At 45.6% G+C, this 16,461-nt stretch overlaps 1 protein-coding gene across 1 annotated transcript; it reads left to right on the forward strand.

Annotated features, from left to right (window-relative positions):
* Positions 1-6,438: 6,438 nt before the first annotated feature.
* On the forward strand, positions 6,439-11,606 carry LOC123323627 (leukocyte immunoglobulin-like receptor subfamily A member 2; the record flags this gene model as incomplete). Its single annotated transcript, XM_044912068.1, is given in 7 exon segments — positions 6,439-6,472; positions 6,634-6,669; positions 7,623-7,925; positions 8,123-8,429; positions 8,825-8,939; positions 8,941-9,115; positions 11,477-11,606. Coding segments are annotated over 7 exon segments (1,100 nt in total), but the record flags the coding sequence as incomplete, so codon positions are not given.
* Between the last annotated feature and the right edge of the window lie 4,855 nt (positions 11,607-16,461).

Consider the following 16,461-nt stretch of genomic DNA (forward strand, 5'->3'; position numbering starts at 1 on the left):
CCCCTCTGCCCCCAATCCCACCAGGAAAAGTTCCCGGGAGCCGACTGCAGGTTCTGTGAAAGAATGAAGCAACTTTTCTGGTTCAAGTGGCAAAGCCAAGGAAGGAGGGAAGGACTGAAAGATGATCCTTGCAAACTCCTGGCCAAAGTACTGTGAGACTTGGTCTTCCCTCTGGGGTGGAGGAGGGGATTCCTAAGGTCCTTCCCTCCTTGATGCTAAATGTGGGCAGGTGGGATTGTGGCAAAAGCCCATTCATTGGCATCAGACAGGCTGGGCTTCATGTCCCACTTCCACCAACTCTTGCCCTGTGGCCCCAGGCTAGTCACTTTCAATTCTTAGCTCCAGTGTCTTCATCTGTGTCCGCTGTCGGCAATCCTAACAGTAGTCTATAAAAACAGCTACCCTTCCTGACCTCAGGCAGTTTGTCAGGCTGTGTCTAGGCACATAACGACTAGGGTAATGATGATGATGATGAGGGCAATAATGGTAGGAACAGCTCCCATCTTGCATGGGTACTAACTATAGGTCAGGCACTTTACTTCACACATCACACATAGAAGCTGTTTAGTTTCTTACCAAAACCCTATGAAGTAGGTCCCAGCATTATCCTCATTCTATAGATGGCAACACAGGGGCATGAGGGTGACTTTCCCTCAGTCACAACATAGTTAATGAGAAAGAGCTATGACCAAATCCCAGGCTGCCTGGCTCCAGATCCTGCCCTCCTAGCTAAACTGGTTGCCTCCTGTGAAAGGCAGAGTATAATAACCTCTGACCATCAATCTTCCAAACATTTCTACGAAGCAGGTACCATTATTACTGCCATCTTAGAGAAAAGCAAAGTGAGACTCAAAGAGGTGAAATGATATTCCCAAGGACCCAGAGCTCACAAGAGTCAGCTCTAGGTTTTGAAACCAGTTTGATGTGCCCCAAGTCCAGTATCTTTTGGTCATACCCAATAGCTCATACCCTGAACTTGGTCTGGTAAGAGATGTTCTGAGGCAGGTAGGGAGAGCTAACATTGTATGACACCATGGGCTGCTCCAGTGGCTGGCATGCCGAGCGTGTGGCCAAATCCTGAGCTTCCACATTCCATCTCCATTCAGGATGCACAGATTGTGAAGGGAGTTTAAATTAATGTCAACAACTACATCCCCCTGTAGTTTTCCAGTTTATCTTCACACTCTGACTGAATATTTTGTTTGACTCCTGCGTGGAGGCTATATAGGTTGTATAGGCTACATAGACCAACGATGGGGGCTCGCTGAGGCAAGTTTGCCAACCGAGATATCGGAATAGGGTAACTTTGCTGCCTTCGTAGACTCTGGCCATGGTGCTGAAACGGACCGAAAGGCCAAGTACCGATCAGCACCACGGACAGCGACCACAGAGCCCACCCTCCTGGGATTGGGTCCGAATGGGTGAAATGGGGAGGGTGTCTATACACAGGTCCGGGGGTGTTGGGGACACCCAAAGGAGACAGTTTTGCAGTAGGCAGGGAAGCTCAACATGTAGTTGAGGATGACCTTGACCACAGAACGCTGTCATCTAGGGAACATAATTTCTTACCTACTGTACACTGAGAGACAACAAACATCAAAGCAAGCGGGGGGGGGGGGGGGCGTCCAGCCTGCCATACTGTGCATCCCGGAGGCCATGGCGTATTGGTTCATATAAATCCTCTTCATTATGTCCATGGCTGCTTTACCCCAGATGCTCCGAAATAGTCTCCTCTCTTTGGATTTAATGGACAGAGCTTTGGTGACAGACAACGCACAGGGATGGCTTCGTCTCTGTCCCCCAACGTCTTCACCATAGATTCCTGAGAGCAGTTTGCTGGGCCGATGGGAGTTTCACTGGTCATGTAACTTACTGGATTTTCTGCAGTCAGTGTCATCACATTTCTGGGTTCTGCCAGCCAGCGGAGGGGAGAGAGTGAGTGTCTTCGCACAGCCCTCCTGGCGGTGTTTGTGGTCAATGTTCAGAAATGCTCGAATCTGACCTCTGAAACACGTGTGACTTTCATTTGACATTCTCTTGTGATGAATGCACAGAGCACCTGTTTATATGATTACACGTCATGTGCATAGACAGGATAGAAACTTTCAGTTAATATCTCAGTTTGCTTCAGACTTTGGTTTTGGTAACAGTTTGTGGCGTGATTCACATACCATACAATTCACCCATTTTATTTTATTTTTTTAAAAGATTTTATTTATTTATTTATTTGACACAGAGAGAGCAAGAGAGAGAGAGAGAGACAGAGAGCAAGCACAAGCAAGGGGAATGGCAGGGGAGAAGCAGGCTCCCTGCTGAGCAAGGAGCCCAATGCGGGACTCAATCCCAGGACCCCGGGATCATGATCTGAGCGAAGGCAGCCGTTTAACTGACTGAGCCAACCCAGGCACCCCAATTCACCCATTTTAAAGTGTGCAATTCAATGTGGCTTTTCGAACTATTCAGAGTTGAACAACTACCACCACCGTCAATTTTGGAACACCTTCATCACCCCGAAAGGAAACCCCATGCCCACTAGCAATCACTCCTGTCTCCCCAGCCCCGGGCAACTAAGCTTTCTCTCCATAAATTTGTCTATTCTTGACATTTCATATGAGTGTGAACCATACACATCTTTTGTAATTGGCTTCTCTCACTGAGCATGTGAAGTATCGCTCAAAACATAATGTGTTATGTTTTATCCACTTTGTAGCATGAATCAGGACTTTATTCCTTTTTGTTGCCAAATAATATTCCACAGTCTGGACAGACCACATTTTATTTATCCATTCATGTCTTGTGTCCATTATCTTAAGGGATAATAGGCTTTGCCCATTTTTTTTTGTTTCTAACTTACTGTATTGGGGAAATGTACCCTTTTATGTAATTAGCCCTTTTATGTAATATATATGTATGTAGATGCACAAATGCATATATATAAACTATTACAATTTATATCATACAATATTATATATGTGATATATATGTTCTTTCTCTCTTTGCCTTGTTATTCAAACTGGCTTATGGGCTTTTTCCTTTCCTTGCAAAAGTTTTTCTTTAAAAAAAACCCTCAAATTTATTCAGGGCTTTGCATCATGGTTTAGAGTCCTTTCTCTCTCTCATTATGAAGAAGCTCTTCAATATTTTGTTCTAGCACTTACTTGGTTTTGTTTTATATACTTATATCTCTTAATTATTTGCTCTACACAATATGGAGGATAAATCCAATTCAGTTTTCAGCAAACCATTTATCTTTAAAAATGCCCTTTTTTTTTTGCAATGATGTGTGATGCCACTTTCTCAATGCACTAAGTTTCTATAACTAGTTGGATTCAATTCTTAGCTTGGCTATTCTCCTTATGTGCTTGTACTAGATGATTTTGTTAAAAAGTGTTTCTATTGTGTTGTAATATCTGATAGACCTCATCCTCCCTCACCTCTCTTATTTTTAAGTGTATCAGTAGGCTACTGCTATGTCTCTGTTTCAAAGTTTGTAAACCTTAATTACATCCTCAAAGTCCCTTTTGCCATGTGAAGTAAGAGATTCACAGCTTCCAGGGACTAGGGCATGGACATATTCTGGAAGCTGCTCTGCCTACTGGGGAGAGGGAGGCTTGGGAAGGGGAGCTCTGGGAAGATAGAGATAGAGATTCCTCTAGGACAACTGTGATTGTGAAGGATCCCTTGAAATTCCACCTCTGATTCTCCTCCAGGAGCACTTCCCAAACCTACCTTCTGGCCTCAGCCAGGTTCCGTGACTACCTGTGATGCGTATCTAGGGTCTCTAGGGCCTCTGGGAGCTGAGGGCCACCACTGATAAAGAGGATGAAGAGGGTGTCTCTGTGCCTTGGAATGGACAAATCCCAATGGAAACCAGGAAGAGAGCCAAGCTCTGTACTCAGTCTGTGACAGCTTAATTTGGTTTTGCTAATTTTCATATGAGTATTGGGCACATGTTATTTATTCTCTTTCTGTGTGAGGCTTGAGATATAAAATGAGAGAGTTGTGTATAATTTCTTTTTTTAAGATTTTATTTATTTATTCATTCATTTATTTAACTATTTCATGTACCTGTTGGCCATTTGCATGTCTTCTTTGAAGAAATATTTGTTCAAGTCCTATGCCTATTTGTAGTTGGGTTATTTGTCTTTTTGTTGTTCAGAGTTCTTTGCATGGTGAAAATCGGTTGCTAAAATGGAGTCAGGAGGTTTTGGCCAGGAAACTGTCATGCTCTACCACTTGTAGTCAATGGTGGACCCAACAGGAAGAGGTGGAGTTGAACTTACATGGACTTGACCTTGCTTCTGGGTACTACTCCTCTATTCCAGCCAGGAGGAGAGATGCTATGCTTATCCCCCGGGGCAACAGCTCAGCCAATGAGAAGCCACCACACTTCCTTTTTTTTTTTTAATTTAAATTCAATTAGCCAACATATAATACATCATTAGTTTCTGATATAATATTCAATGATTCATCAGTTGCATATAACACCCAGTGCTCATCACCACATGTGGCCTCCTTAATGCCCATCACCCAGTTATCCCATCCCCCACCCACCTCCCTTGTGTAACCCTCAGTCTGGTTCCCGGAGTCTTCTGATGCCCATTTAACTCCATTGGACTTTTAGTTTATTGCAACCTTCCCAACTTACCCTCTTTCTCCTTAAAAATCGTACCTCCCTTTTGTTCCCTGAATTTGACCATGATTTTGGTGCAGCATGTTTGTTCCGGTCTGGGATTCTCTCCTATTTTCTGATAAACCCATCTTTTGCTGGTGAAATAACTGGCAAGGCTTATTTTTAAGGTCACCAGCATACTGTAAGTCTTCCCTCTCAGCACAGCTCCAACTGCACTGCTTCAGCCCCTGGTCATCCCTACGCAGCCTTGTTCCCCTATGGAACCCCCACTTCTCTCTTTGTCTGGCCATGACCACATGTTTTACAAACGTTTTGTCCAGAGCTTCTCTGCATTTGGAGCTGAAGGGGACTCCAAACATGGGCCTGGTCTGCCATCTTGACTATGAAGTCTGACGCCATAGTCACTTGTCTTTTTAAAATTTATATTGGTAAGAACAATAGAAAAGAGATCAATCCTCTTAACAAATTCCTAAGCGTATAATCCAGTATTGTTACCTGCAGGCACAATGTTGTGCAGCAGATACCTAGGACTTGCTCACCTTGTAGAACCGAAGGTCTGTACCCGTGGAACATCGCCTCCCCACGTCCCCTCCCCATAGCCCCTGGCAGCCACAATGTTACTCTCTGCTTCTACGTGTTTGACATTTTAGATTCCTCATGTAAGTGGATTCATGCAGTATCCATCCCTCTGTGACTGGCTTAGTTCACTTAGTACAATGTCCTCAACGTCCATCCATGTTGTTACAAATGTAAGATTTCCTCCTTCTTAAGAATATTTCCTGAATAATATTCCATGGTATGTGGATGCCACATGTGATTTATCCATCCATCCATTGAAGGGCACTTAGATTGTTTCCACATCTTGGCCACCGGGAATAATGCTGCAATGAACAATAGAGTGCTAATTTTCCTTCGGGATCCCAATTCAGTCCTTTTGGATCAATACCCAAGAGTGGGATTGCGGGATCATATGGCAGTCCTATTTTTAATACTTCGTAGAACTTCCATACTGTTTTCCAGCAACTGTACCATTTTGCCTTCCCACCAACAGTGTACACAGGCTCCAATTTTTCTGTTTCCTCTTCAGTACTTTTTGTCTTTGTGTGTGTGTTTCGGGAATAGTCATCCTAATAGATGTGCAGTGATATCTCATTGTTGTTTTGATTTGCGTTTCCCTGATGATGAGTGATGGCGAGTGCATAATCAGTCCTTAAGGATACCCCGTGAGGATGGGTACAAGGTTTCTATTTTTTAATATACAGCTTATAGTTCCCTACTGCTATACATTTTCATATTTCTGTGTGTTTCTCTTTTTCAAATAAGTAATTGTGAGATCCATTATTGAACATCTGTCTTCTGATAATCCGAGCCCTGCCGGCACTGTGACTACATCTTCTCGTTCACAGATGAATGTCCAGGGCCTGGAAAAAATCTAAGGGTTCAAATGGACATTTGCTGGGTGACTGGCTGAAGGGAAGAAATCCCCATATATGGAGATCTTGAGAAAGGAAGTGGTATTCCCTTGGGCACACCCAGGTTGTATGTGGCCAACCGGGCCGACTCAGGATTGGAAACTCGGTCCCCACCCTCTTGAGGAAGGAGGTCACGCCTAGTAGATAGAAGCTTGGGCTCACCACAGATCAGATCTCACTTATCTGCAGGGGCACAGGCGTCCTCTAGAGCCCCCTTCTCTGAGCCCACCGATGGGAAAGCCCCCTGCTGCCCGCATCCTTTGGGTATGTCAGGTCTGCCAGTTTCTGTGCTTTTGTCCATCTGTGCAGCCTTGTCCAGTGGGAGGCAGCACCATGACCATCACCTTTACAGTCCTTCTCTGCTTCGGTGAGTTTTTGGAAGGATGGGGATAGACTCCTGTGTGGGAGAGGGGAGCCCTCTCAAAGCCAGGCTGTGATCTCTCAGGAGGTCTCGTGAACTTGGGATGCTCAGGAAAGGTGGGGATCTGCTCAGGAGTCAGTGGCCTCTCACTGGGATCTCTCTTCCAGGACTGTGTCTGGGCCAGATGACCCACGTGCAGGCAGGTGAGCCCATCCCTGGGGGTCCCAGGTCCCACTTCCTCCTTGGGCACAATATAGGACTCCCCTCCCTGCCAGGGCATCTGGAGGATGGAGGAGAGGAATGTTAAACTGATCAATAAAGAAGGTGTACAAGGGGCCCCAGGGCTGAGAGCTAGTGGAAACTGAGGCATAGAGAATATAGGGACTGCAACTCTGACTCTCTTCCAGAGATGCTGCTCACACCCATCATCTGGGCAGAGCCAGGCCCTGCGGTGGCCCAGGGGAAGGCTGTGAGCATCTAGTGTCAGCGGTCTCAGAAAGCTGACCAGTACTTCCTGTACCGGGAAGGAGTCTCAGAGCCCTTGAGAAGGGAGTTTCCACTGGGACCCAGCAACAAGGCCAAGTTCCCATTCCCACACATGACCTACCACCTTGCTGGGCACTACTCCTGCTTGTATCACAGACAAACAAGGTGGTCAGTTCCCAGCAAGCCTCTGGACTTGGCAGTCACAGGTGAGCAGGCTCTTCCGTCCACACAGGTGAGGTGACTGTGCCCGGGGAGGGACCTCCCTTTCTACAGCAGGGTCCCGTTGACAATCTGGGGGTGGTGTTCCCCTCTCTTCCCTCCTTTTTTTTTTTTATTACGGTAAGAACTTAGAACACGAGATCTACCTTCTTCACAAATTTTTGAGTGTCCAATACAGGATTGTTATAGGCACAGTGTTGCACAGCTGATCTCCAGAACTGAACCATCTTGCAAAACTGAAACTCTATACCCACGATCTCCCCCTTCCCCTCCCTGCAGCCCCTGGCAGCCACCATTCTACTCTCTGCTTCTACGAATCTGGCCCTGTTTAGATTCTTCATAGAAGTGGAGTCATGCGGTATTTGTCCCTCTGTGTCTACCTTATTTCACTTAGCACATTGTCCTCAGGCGCCCCCTCCCCTTTTAACACATCTGACTTGTTCTTTCCCAGCAATGTTCAACAAACCCAACCTCTCAGCCCTGCCCAGCCCCATTGTGACCTCAGGAGGGAGCGTGACCCTCCAGTGTGGTTCATGGCAGGATTTTGACTGGTTTGTTCTGTGTAGCGAAGGAGGAGAGGGCCACCCCAGACACCTGGACTCACAGCACCAAGCTGATGGGTGGTTCCAGGCACTCTTCACTGTGGACCATGTGAGCCCAAGTCACAGGCGGACATACAGGTGCTATGATTATTTCTTGAGCTCTCCCTATGTGTGGTCCACCTCCAGCCACATTTTGGAGCTCCTGATCTCAGGTGAGGAATTCAGGGCACGATCCTAGAACTCCTTGGGTCTCCAGACCAGTGAGAGGAGCCTCATCTCAGGTGGAACACAGGGTAGGATGAGGTTGGGGCAAGAGAGCTCAGGACTCTGGGAGCCAGCAGTGGGAGGCCTGTGGGAGGAGGAGGAGGAACCTGACCCTCTCGGAAACCAGAAACACCTTTTCTCCCAGGTGTGTCTAGGAAACCATCCCTGTCAGTCTTGCCAGCGCCGGTGGTTGCTCCTGGACAGAGCCTGACCCTCCAGTGTCGCTCTGATGTCGGCTACGACAGATTCGCTCTGTCCAAGGAGGGCGCACAGGACCCTCCCCAACGCCTTGGCCGACAGCCCCAGGCTGAGCTCTCTGGGGCAGACTTCTACCTGGGCCCTGTGAGACCCTCCCACGGGGGCCGGTACACATGCTATGGTGGACGCAAGCTCTCCTCCGAGTGGTCGGCCCCCAGCGACGCCCTGTACATCCTGGTCGCAGGTGAGGAGTCATATCCCAGCTCACACTCCCACTTTTCTTGGATTGGCATTTCAGGGTCTTTTTGGAAGTGGGGGCAGGGAGCACAGGCAGAGAGATGGCAGGACAGGAAAGAGCAATCTTTTTTTTTTTTTTCCAGAATGCAAATATTCTTTGGTTTACTCATCAAAATCGCAAATAACAAAATAGCAAAAACCTTATCAGTTAAATAAAAAAGTGACATTCTTTATTTACCTATCATACCTTATAAAGTGCGATCTTAAGAAAAGGAACAGAAGAAGCCAGGAGCCGCACTTGGATGGAGCGCCTGAGTGACAGCTCATCTCAGCTCAGGGGAGGGGCGAGAGGGCGGAGCCGCCCCTAACACCCTGGACTCTCTCTCCCAGTCCTGCTCCCACAGGGGCCAACTCCCACCCTGTCTGCCCAGCCGGGGCCCTCTGTGGCCCCGGGAGAGAATGTGACCCTGCGGTGTCAGAGCCCCAGTTTGTTTGATGTGTTCCTTCTGTCCAAGGAGGGGGAAGCCGCCCCCCCCCCCCCCGCACCTCAGATCTCAGCACCAAGATGGGGAATTTCAGGCGAACTTTGACTTGTGCCCTGCGATGCTGGACCACAGGTGGACTTACAGGTGCTACGGGTCACTCAGCAGCACCCCTTTTCTGCTGTCGCACCCCAGCGACCCCCTGAAGCTCATGGTCACAGGTGAGGGGCTGTGCGAATGTCTTCTTCCCCATCCCGTCTGTCTAGTGTCTGGATGACCCCACAGCAGCCACTTCTCTGGATGCACCTTGTCCTTCCCTCCTCTGCCCCACACCCCCCACTGGGCCCCGACCCACGTGTGAAATGCAGCATCTCTGAAAAAGCCAGAAGACTTGCTTTTATCTACTTCTTTAACAGGAATGCATTGACATGGTCCATCCTGGAAACTGTTCACAAATGGGGTACAAAAAGAGTAGTTACCTCTCAATCTCTGCTACCACTTGCTCAATCCCCCAAAACCAACCCAACCACACTCACCTACCTTTTCCCCCCTGAACATTCAGGGAGAACCTACAAACATATCTTCCATGGGTGGACAAACATCAACATCTTATAGACACAGTTCTGATCAGCTCTATTTTTAAAAAATGAAATACATTCTAAAGAATTATCTGGTGTCAGTAACACAAATCTCTTTTAAACTTTTTAAGGGTTGTATCGTTGTTTCTTGCTTGAAAGTGTCAGGATATATGTATCCAGTACCCTATAATTTGGCATTGGCAATTTGTTTATTCCCAGCCTTTTGATATTTCAGACTATCCTGTGATGAATATCCTTGCACATACCTAATGCACAGAGGTATGTGGAAGCAATTACCCCTCATCTCTTGGTTAAATTCTTAGAATAGAATAGCTTGGGCAAAGGATGTTGTCATTCATTGTGTGATAAATACTGACACTCTCTCTTCCTATGCCTCACTGTTTGCCACTCTTCAGTTTTGACTTAAAATCCTTTTCCAAATGACACCTTGGCTGGTGACCCTATACAAATACCCCATTAACACCTTTTATAATTTTTAGAAAAGTGTTTAATCAGTCCTAAATGTATTACAGACTTTTCTATTTATAGCTCCATCTTATCTGATACACATTTTTCTCCTCCTTCCCCTTCTCCCCCCTTCCTCCTCCTCCTCTTCTTCTTCTCCTTCTTCTTCTTCCTCTTCCCCCTCTTCTTCTTCTTCTTCCTCTTCCCCGTCTTCTTCTTCTTCTTTCTTCTTCTTCTTCCTTCTTCTTCTTCTTCCTTCTTCTTCTTCTTCTTTCTTCTTCTTCCTCCTCCTCCTCCTCCTTCTTCTTCTTCCTCCTCCTCCTCCTTCTTCTTCCTCTCCTTCTCCTTCTTCTTCTTCATTGGGTGTGGAGCCCAATGCAGGGCTCAATCTCACAACCCTGAGATCAAGACCTGAGCTGAGATCAAGAGTCAGATGCTAGAGTCAGGCACTCCACATGTTTCTTCTTAATAAGAACATTGATTATTCTTTATTACCTTCACCAAGACACACATGCGCATGCTGGCACACATACTCCTGTGTATTGTATACATACAAATGTCTCACCACTTATGTCTGTCTCTATTTACATACAGATATATATAGCATATAAAATACATTATATAATATATAATATGTATATTGTATGCATTTATGTATAGTATGTGATTTTTATACATTTATATATAAATATATCTTATATCAAATGTGTAATGTACATAAATACACAAATATGTATATAAATACATCTATTTATATTTCCAGATAGTCCATAACTATTGGCTCAATAGTGAATGAATGGATGAATGGATGGATGGATGAAATAGCAAAAGAAAATCATTTGAATGTTCTTAACACAGATGCAGGATGAAACTGAATGGGCCGAGGCTGAGCAGAGACTGGTAGCCCTGGGTGCTCACCCCTTTGTGTTTCTGACCCTCAGGAATCCCTGGGCACCCACCTCTCATCCATGAATCCAGGACTCTCAGCTGAGGATTAACTCAGGACTCTCCTCCCCAGGAAATTAAGCTCAGTGTGGGCTATTGCTCGGTCTGATGAGAGAGCAAGAAAGATCTAGGTGTGAGGAATTTCCAAACAGGTGCACTGTCAGCTCATGGCATGGGGTGTGGCTGAACCCTTTTTTGTCATTAAGACCCCAAAGCAAAGTCTAAATGCAAAGGAATCGGAGACAAGAGGGTTTGTGCCTCACCTACAGCTGCAGGAGGGATCACTGTGAAAGCCGAGGTCCTTCCTCAGGACAGGAAAAGGGAGATTTTATAATTCAGATCCTCAGGGGAAAAATGGGCTGAGATATCCCCAGCTACTCATCTGCTCTGCATTCCTGACTCTTAGGGGCTCCTGTTATTATCACCCCATCAGTGCAGACTCCAGACTCCACGAGTGCTGAGTATCAGAACATAGTCAGCCTGCGGTGCATATGGCCTGTTCAAGGGGAGGAGAGACCTAGACCTCCCCTCTGGGTGCTGTGGTAGGCGTGACCTGTCCTGCCCCGCATGACCTCTCTGTCCCGTTGTCCCTAGCCCCACTTCCAGATCACACACTGGAGAATCTCATCCGAATGGGTCTGTCCACACTGGTCCTGGTGGAACTAGCAGTGTTGGTGTTTCAGGCGTGGCACAGCCAGAGAAGTGCCCAAGGTGAAATCAAAAGGTAAACTGAGGACGACGCTGCACACACTCTTTGGGGTTTGTAGAACCTTAGAACAGAATCACACACACACAAGGCTGCAATGACACAGAAGATTCTAAAGAGGTTCATGAACTGTATGAACTCTGTGCTGAAGACCTAAAGGCAATGAAGCACTGTCGTCTGTGCAGGAGGCAAAGACCGAGGCTGGGAATGCTCCCTGGAGGAGGCTCCTCCACCACGAACCTTGCCCCTTGCCTTGCTGCCTCCTTAGTGTCTGGCTTCTCTTATTCCCACTCCCTGATGACGTGAAGTTTCATCCACACGAAACATTTGTGCCCATAACTCCACTCACTTACTTTGTTCTGTTCCAACACTGTGTATCACAAATGTCTTTTTGTCACATGCATGCTCCCTGATGTGAGTTTCCAGTCTGTACCTCCAGCTCTAAGTGCAGAGACTCAAGTAATATGGTTGAGTAACTGCTTTGACGGACCGAAATTTTTATCCAGCCTGGAAGATGCAAGCCCAGAATGACATCCCAACACCTTGTCTGGATTCTGCAGGCTTCTCTCTCTTCACCAGGTGCTTACTGCCTGGCTCCTCCCCCAGCATCAGCACCTGGAATCAGCACTCTCCTGCGTGAGCCTCTGGTGCTTTCCTGTGTGACTGGTAGTGATGATCGCTCCTTCAGGGTTGTGGTGCTAATTAAATGAGACTGTGAATTCCAAGATGATAGAGAGATATTTGTTTGTTTTGATTTCAAAGCACTGCTGGTAGGTGTGCAAATTGCTCCAGCCAGTTTGGTAGGGGGTAGTGTGGATTTTCTGGCTCAGGGGAAAAGATATGCAGCTATGATCAGGCAGTCCGACACCTAGAAGTTTGCCCTGGAGAACCCCGCGCACATATACCCAAGGATATAGGCACAAGAGTCAGGGGAGAAACATTGCTCCCATTGGCCAAAAACTATAAATAACAAAATTCCACCACCTGAAGAATGAATGAGTATTTTGTGTTACTTTTATACAATGGAATATAATACAACAGTTAAAATGCACAAACTAGGATTACAAACATAATAAATACAGATTGATCTTACAAATACAATGATGAGTGAAAGAAGGAAGCCAAAAGGATGCATGTGACACTATTGCATTATTAACAAGACACAACATAAATTATGTAGGAGTCATAAAATGTGCAAAAACCATGAAAAGGGATGAAATGATTAATTTAAAATCACAATGATGGTCACCTGTAGAGAGGGAACAACAGCAGGGTATTTTCACAATGGACATTACTACTGGAAACCATGTGGGAAATAGCAGATTGTCTGAAACCTCAACCCAGGCTCTGGTCTAGAGAGGAATCCAGTACCCTGGTTGGACCTTAACACTAGATGGGATGGCCTCGTATGGGGTGGACTTGTCACTTTTTAACTCATATGGGAATGGTCAATATTACACAGTGGTCATGTATGCAAAGATTTAAGTTGATGCAGTAACATCAAGGGTAAGGGACATGCAAACATTTTAGTGTAGCCACAGTGTGTGGGATAAAGGAGAGAAACACATTAGTTCTGGAGTTGGCCAAAGGAGCCTGGGCAGTGCACTGAGAAGCTCAGATGCTCATGCACACAGGTAATGGGCCAAGCTCGACTGGAGAATTTGAAAATTCAAAGATCAAGAGCACTGTCCACTGCCTCAAATTGGAGCATAAGAGATACTTTGTTGTTTCCAACATGGAGGATATTTCTCAGCTAACAAATCACATGTAGATACACTGGTGAAGCTCCAGAATCCTGTGAGGCCACAGTTGGAATCAGTAATCTGCACACTATATCCTTAAAATGAGGGGCCTGGGTGGCTCAGTTGGTTAAGTGCCTGCCTTTGGCTCAGGTCATGACCCCAGGGTCCTGGGATGGAGCCCTGCGTTGGGCTCCCTGCTCAGCGGGGAATCTGCTTCACCTTCTGCCTCTGCCCCTCCACCCACTTGTGCTGTCAGTCTCCCTCTCTCTTTCTCTCTCTCATAGATAGATGGAATCTTAAAAAAATAAATCCTTAAAATGTGAACAAAATCTCTGAATCCAAGAGAAGTCTACATCTGATATAAAGATCTCAGGGAGGAGCACCTGGGTGGCTCATTCGTTAAGCGTCTGCCTTCGGCTCAGGTCATGGTCCCAGGGTCCTGGGATCGAGCCCCGCATTGGGCTCCCTGCTCGGCAGGAAGCCTGCTTCTCCCTCTCCCGCTCCCCCTGCTTGTGTTCCCTTTCTCGCTGTGTCTCTATCAAATAAATAAACAAAATCTTAAAAAAAAAATAAAGATCTCAGGGACGTGCTCAGGAATTCTTGAGGTTTCTCAGCTGATTCTGTCATTGGATTATGATATGAGAGAGGAAGTAGGAAGCAGAGGGAGGCATTGACTCCACTCCTTCTGAGGGAAAGAGAAAGAGAAGCACATCCATAATGGAGATAAATTATATGTATATCTGAAGAGTTGGGAAAGAAGGGGAGAGAGAGAGAGAGAAAGAGAGAGGCCAGAACAGAGATCAACCAAGTCAGCAGTGAGCACCTGGTCTCTAACATCCTGTCAACCTCCTGTATCACTTATGTTATTGACCTCAGTCCTCCCTCCCCCCTCTTCTTTCTCTGGAGGAGCCTTGTCTTGGGGCAAACCACAGTAATATGCCCTCCCTGTCACCTATTTTCAAGTCCCTGTTTAGGGATGGAGAGAGTTTGAGTTTTTGGATACGTGTATCTGATATCTGGGTTGCCAAATGCTATTCCAGATGTCTGATGGCTTGGCACCCATATTGCCTGGGGACTAAGGGCAGAGTGGGTGTGTAATAAATCTAATGAAATAGGTACAACCTAACATATGCACAGAATAAAATGGAAAACAAGGGAGCCAATCTGTCCTCCAGAAACTTGGAGATGCTCAGGGCTTTGGAAAAGTTGTGCACGTGGAGTGTGGAACTAACACAGGAAGAGAACAAACCAGTTGGTGGAAAACTGAACCCCACCCATCTCCTAGACCCACAAGACAATCTAAAATTGAAACTGTTTTTCTTTGAAAACATGAGGAAGTTCCAGAGCAAATTCTTGCATAGATTTTCCTTTAGGTAATTCTATTGAAACTTCTGCTTGATCATCTCGTCAACCTAACCTGAAATTGGGCATGCAATGAGCACCTTGCAAATAAAAATGGTTTTAAGGCAGAGAATTTCCCTGTCCACAGGCCAATAGCCTTCAACTGAATTTGGATTTTTGAAAATTTTTATTTATTTATTTGAGAGAGAGTGAGAGCGAGAGAAATTACAGAAGGAGAGGGAGAAGCAGACTCGCTGCTGAGCAGGGAGCCCGATGTGGTGCTTGACCCCAGGCCCCCAAGATCATGACCTGAGCTGAAGGCAGACGCTTAACTGACTGTGCCACCCAGGCACCCCCAACTGAGGGAATTTGAAGTGAAATTTAGGTAACAGCAAATCCAAGATACAACAAATACAATAAATATCCAATATATTATGTTGAATGTTTACATTATCCAATAATATTATCCAAGATAATAAGTAAGTGTATTCTCCTGTATTCAGATTGAGAGGAAGATGGTCAATCTGGACTTTGGGGTTTAGCTCATTATCCATTGGGCCCAGGACAGTTAAGCAATGGGTGGGGATCAGGCATGGGATTTATTCTATTCTGAGACAAACTTTTTCTCTGTTTCACTAAACTGATAGTCTAAAGAAAGTTACATATACATGGAAAAAGCCAGAATTTAGCACATGCTCAGAACGACCTAATTGATGGGAGAACTGACAATATTCTAATGACAATACTCCACAGACAATACTCTAATGCTGGTATTTTGGGGTCTCCCCACCGTGTGACTGTAAACTCCCCAAATGATCCACATTAACTCAATCCAATCAGAACACCAAACAACTTGAAGTTGAAGCTGGGAATTGCCTTCCCAATGTCATGTAAGTTGTCACTGAAAATCCCAGGATACCCATGTTCCCCAATTAAAATGGAGGTCAACCATTTATTTTAATTAGGTAGTGTTTTGAGTATCTCACAAAGGTATATTTTAGTGTAACACATTCAGGAATCAGAGCTAAATTTTTTACTTCTCATGATTTTTTATTTCTTCTAATGTGTTAGGATTCACCCATTTGAAGACCTTTGCTCAAGATAGTCTGTAATACTCCCTTCTTCCTCTTAACCTCACTTAATTTCTATAATACCAATTCATTCTTGGCATTTAGCTGTAATTTACATAATTTAATTTTCCCTAATCACCTTCAGTCTGAAGTCCATAAAGTAGGTTATTTCTTTTCTTTTTTTTTTTAAGATTTTTATTTATTTATTCATGAGAGACAGAGAGAGAGAGGCAGAGGGAGAAGCAGGCTCCCAAGGAGCAGAGAGCCCGATGCAGGACTCGACCCCAGGACCCTGGGATCATGACCTGAGCCGAAGGCAGACGCTTAACCATCTGAGCCACCCAGGCGCCCAAGTAGGTTATTTCTTTAACTTATGTTGTCCTATTGCTTTAAACCTCTCCTCCGCGGGACCAATCCTTGTACATATGTTAGGCTTATTTGTGTAATTGGTTTATTAACTGGGCTTTCCCAATGACACTAGACCTTGCTAAAGGGCAGAAAATATATCTGCTTCACTCAATGTTACCTCTTCATTTCCTGGAGCGGCTGCGGGTTGACATGCTTAGATATTTCTGAAATGTACAGGGGTAAGACTTCCTGAATGGTGAATGGGTGAATAAATGAGTAAGAAGAAGTCTTGGGCTGGTTATGGTAAGGATCATATCACTGGGGAAAAAAAAAAACCCTTATGGCATTTTCTAGTCCTTAAATTAGTGTAAG

Source organism: Neomonachus schauinslandi, unplaced genomic scaffold (assembly GCF_002201575.2).
Source record: "Neomonachus schauinslandi unplaced genomic scaffold, ASM220157v2 HiC_scaffold_57, whole genome shotgun sequence".
NCBI lineage: Eukaryota > Metazoa > Chordata > Mammalia > Carnivora > Phocidae > Neomonachus > Neomonachus schauinslandi.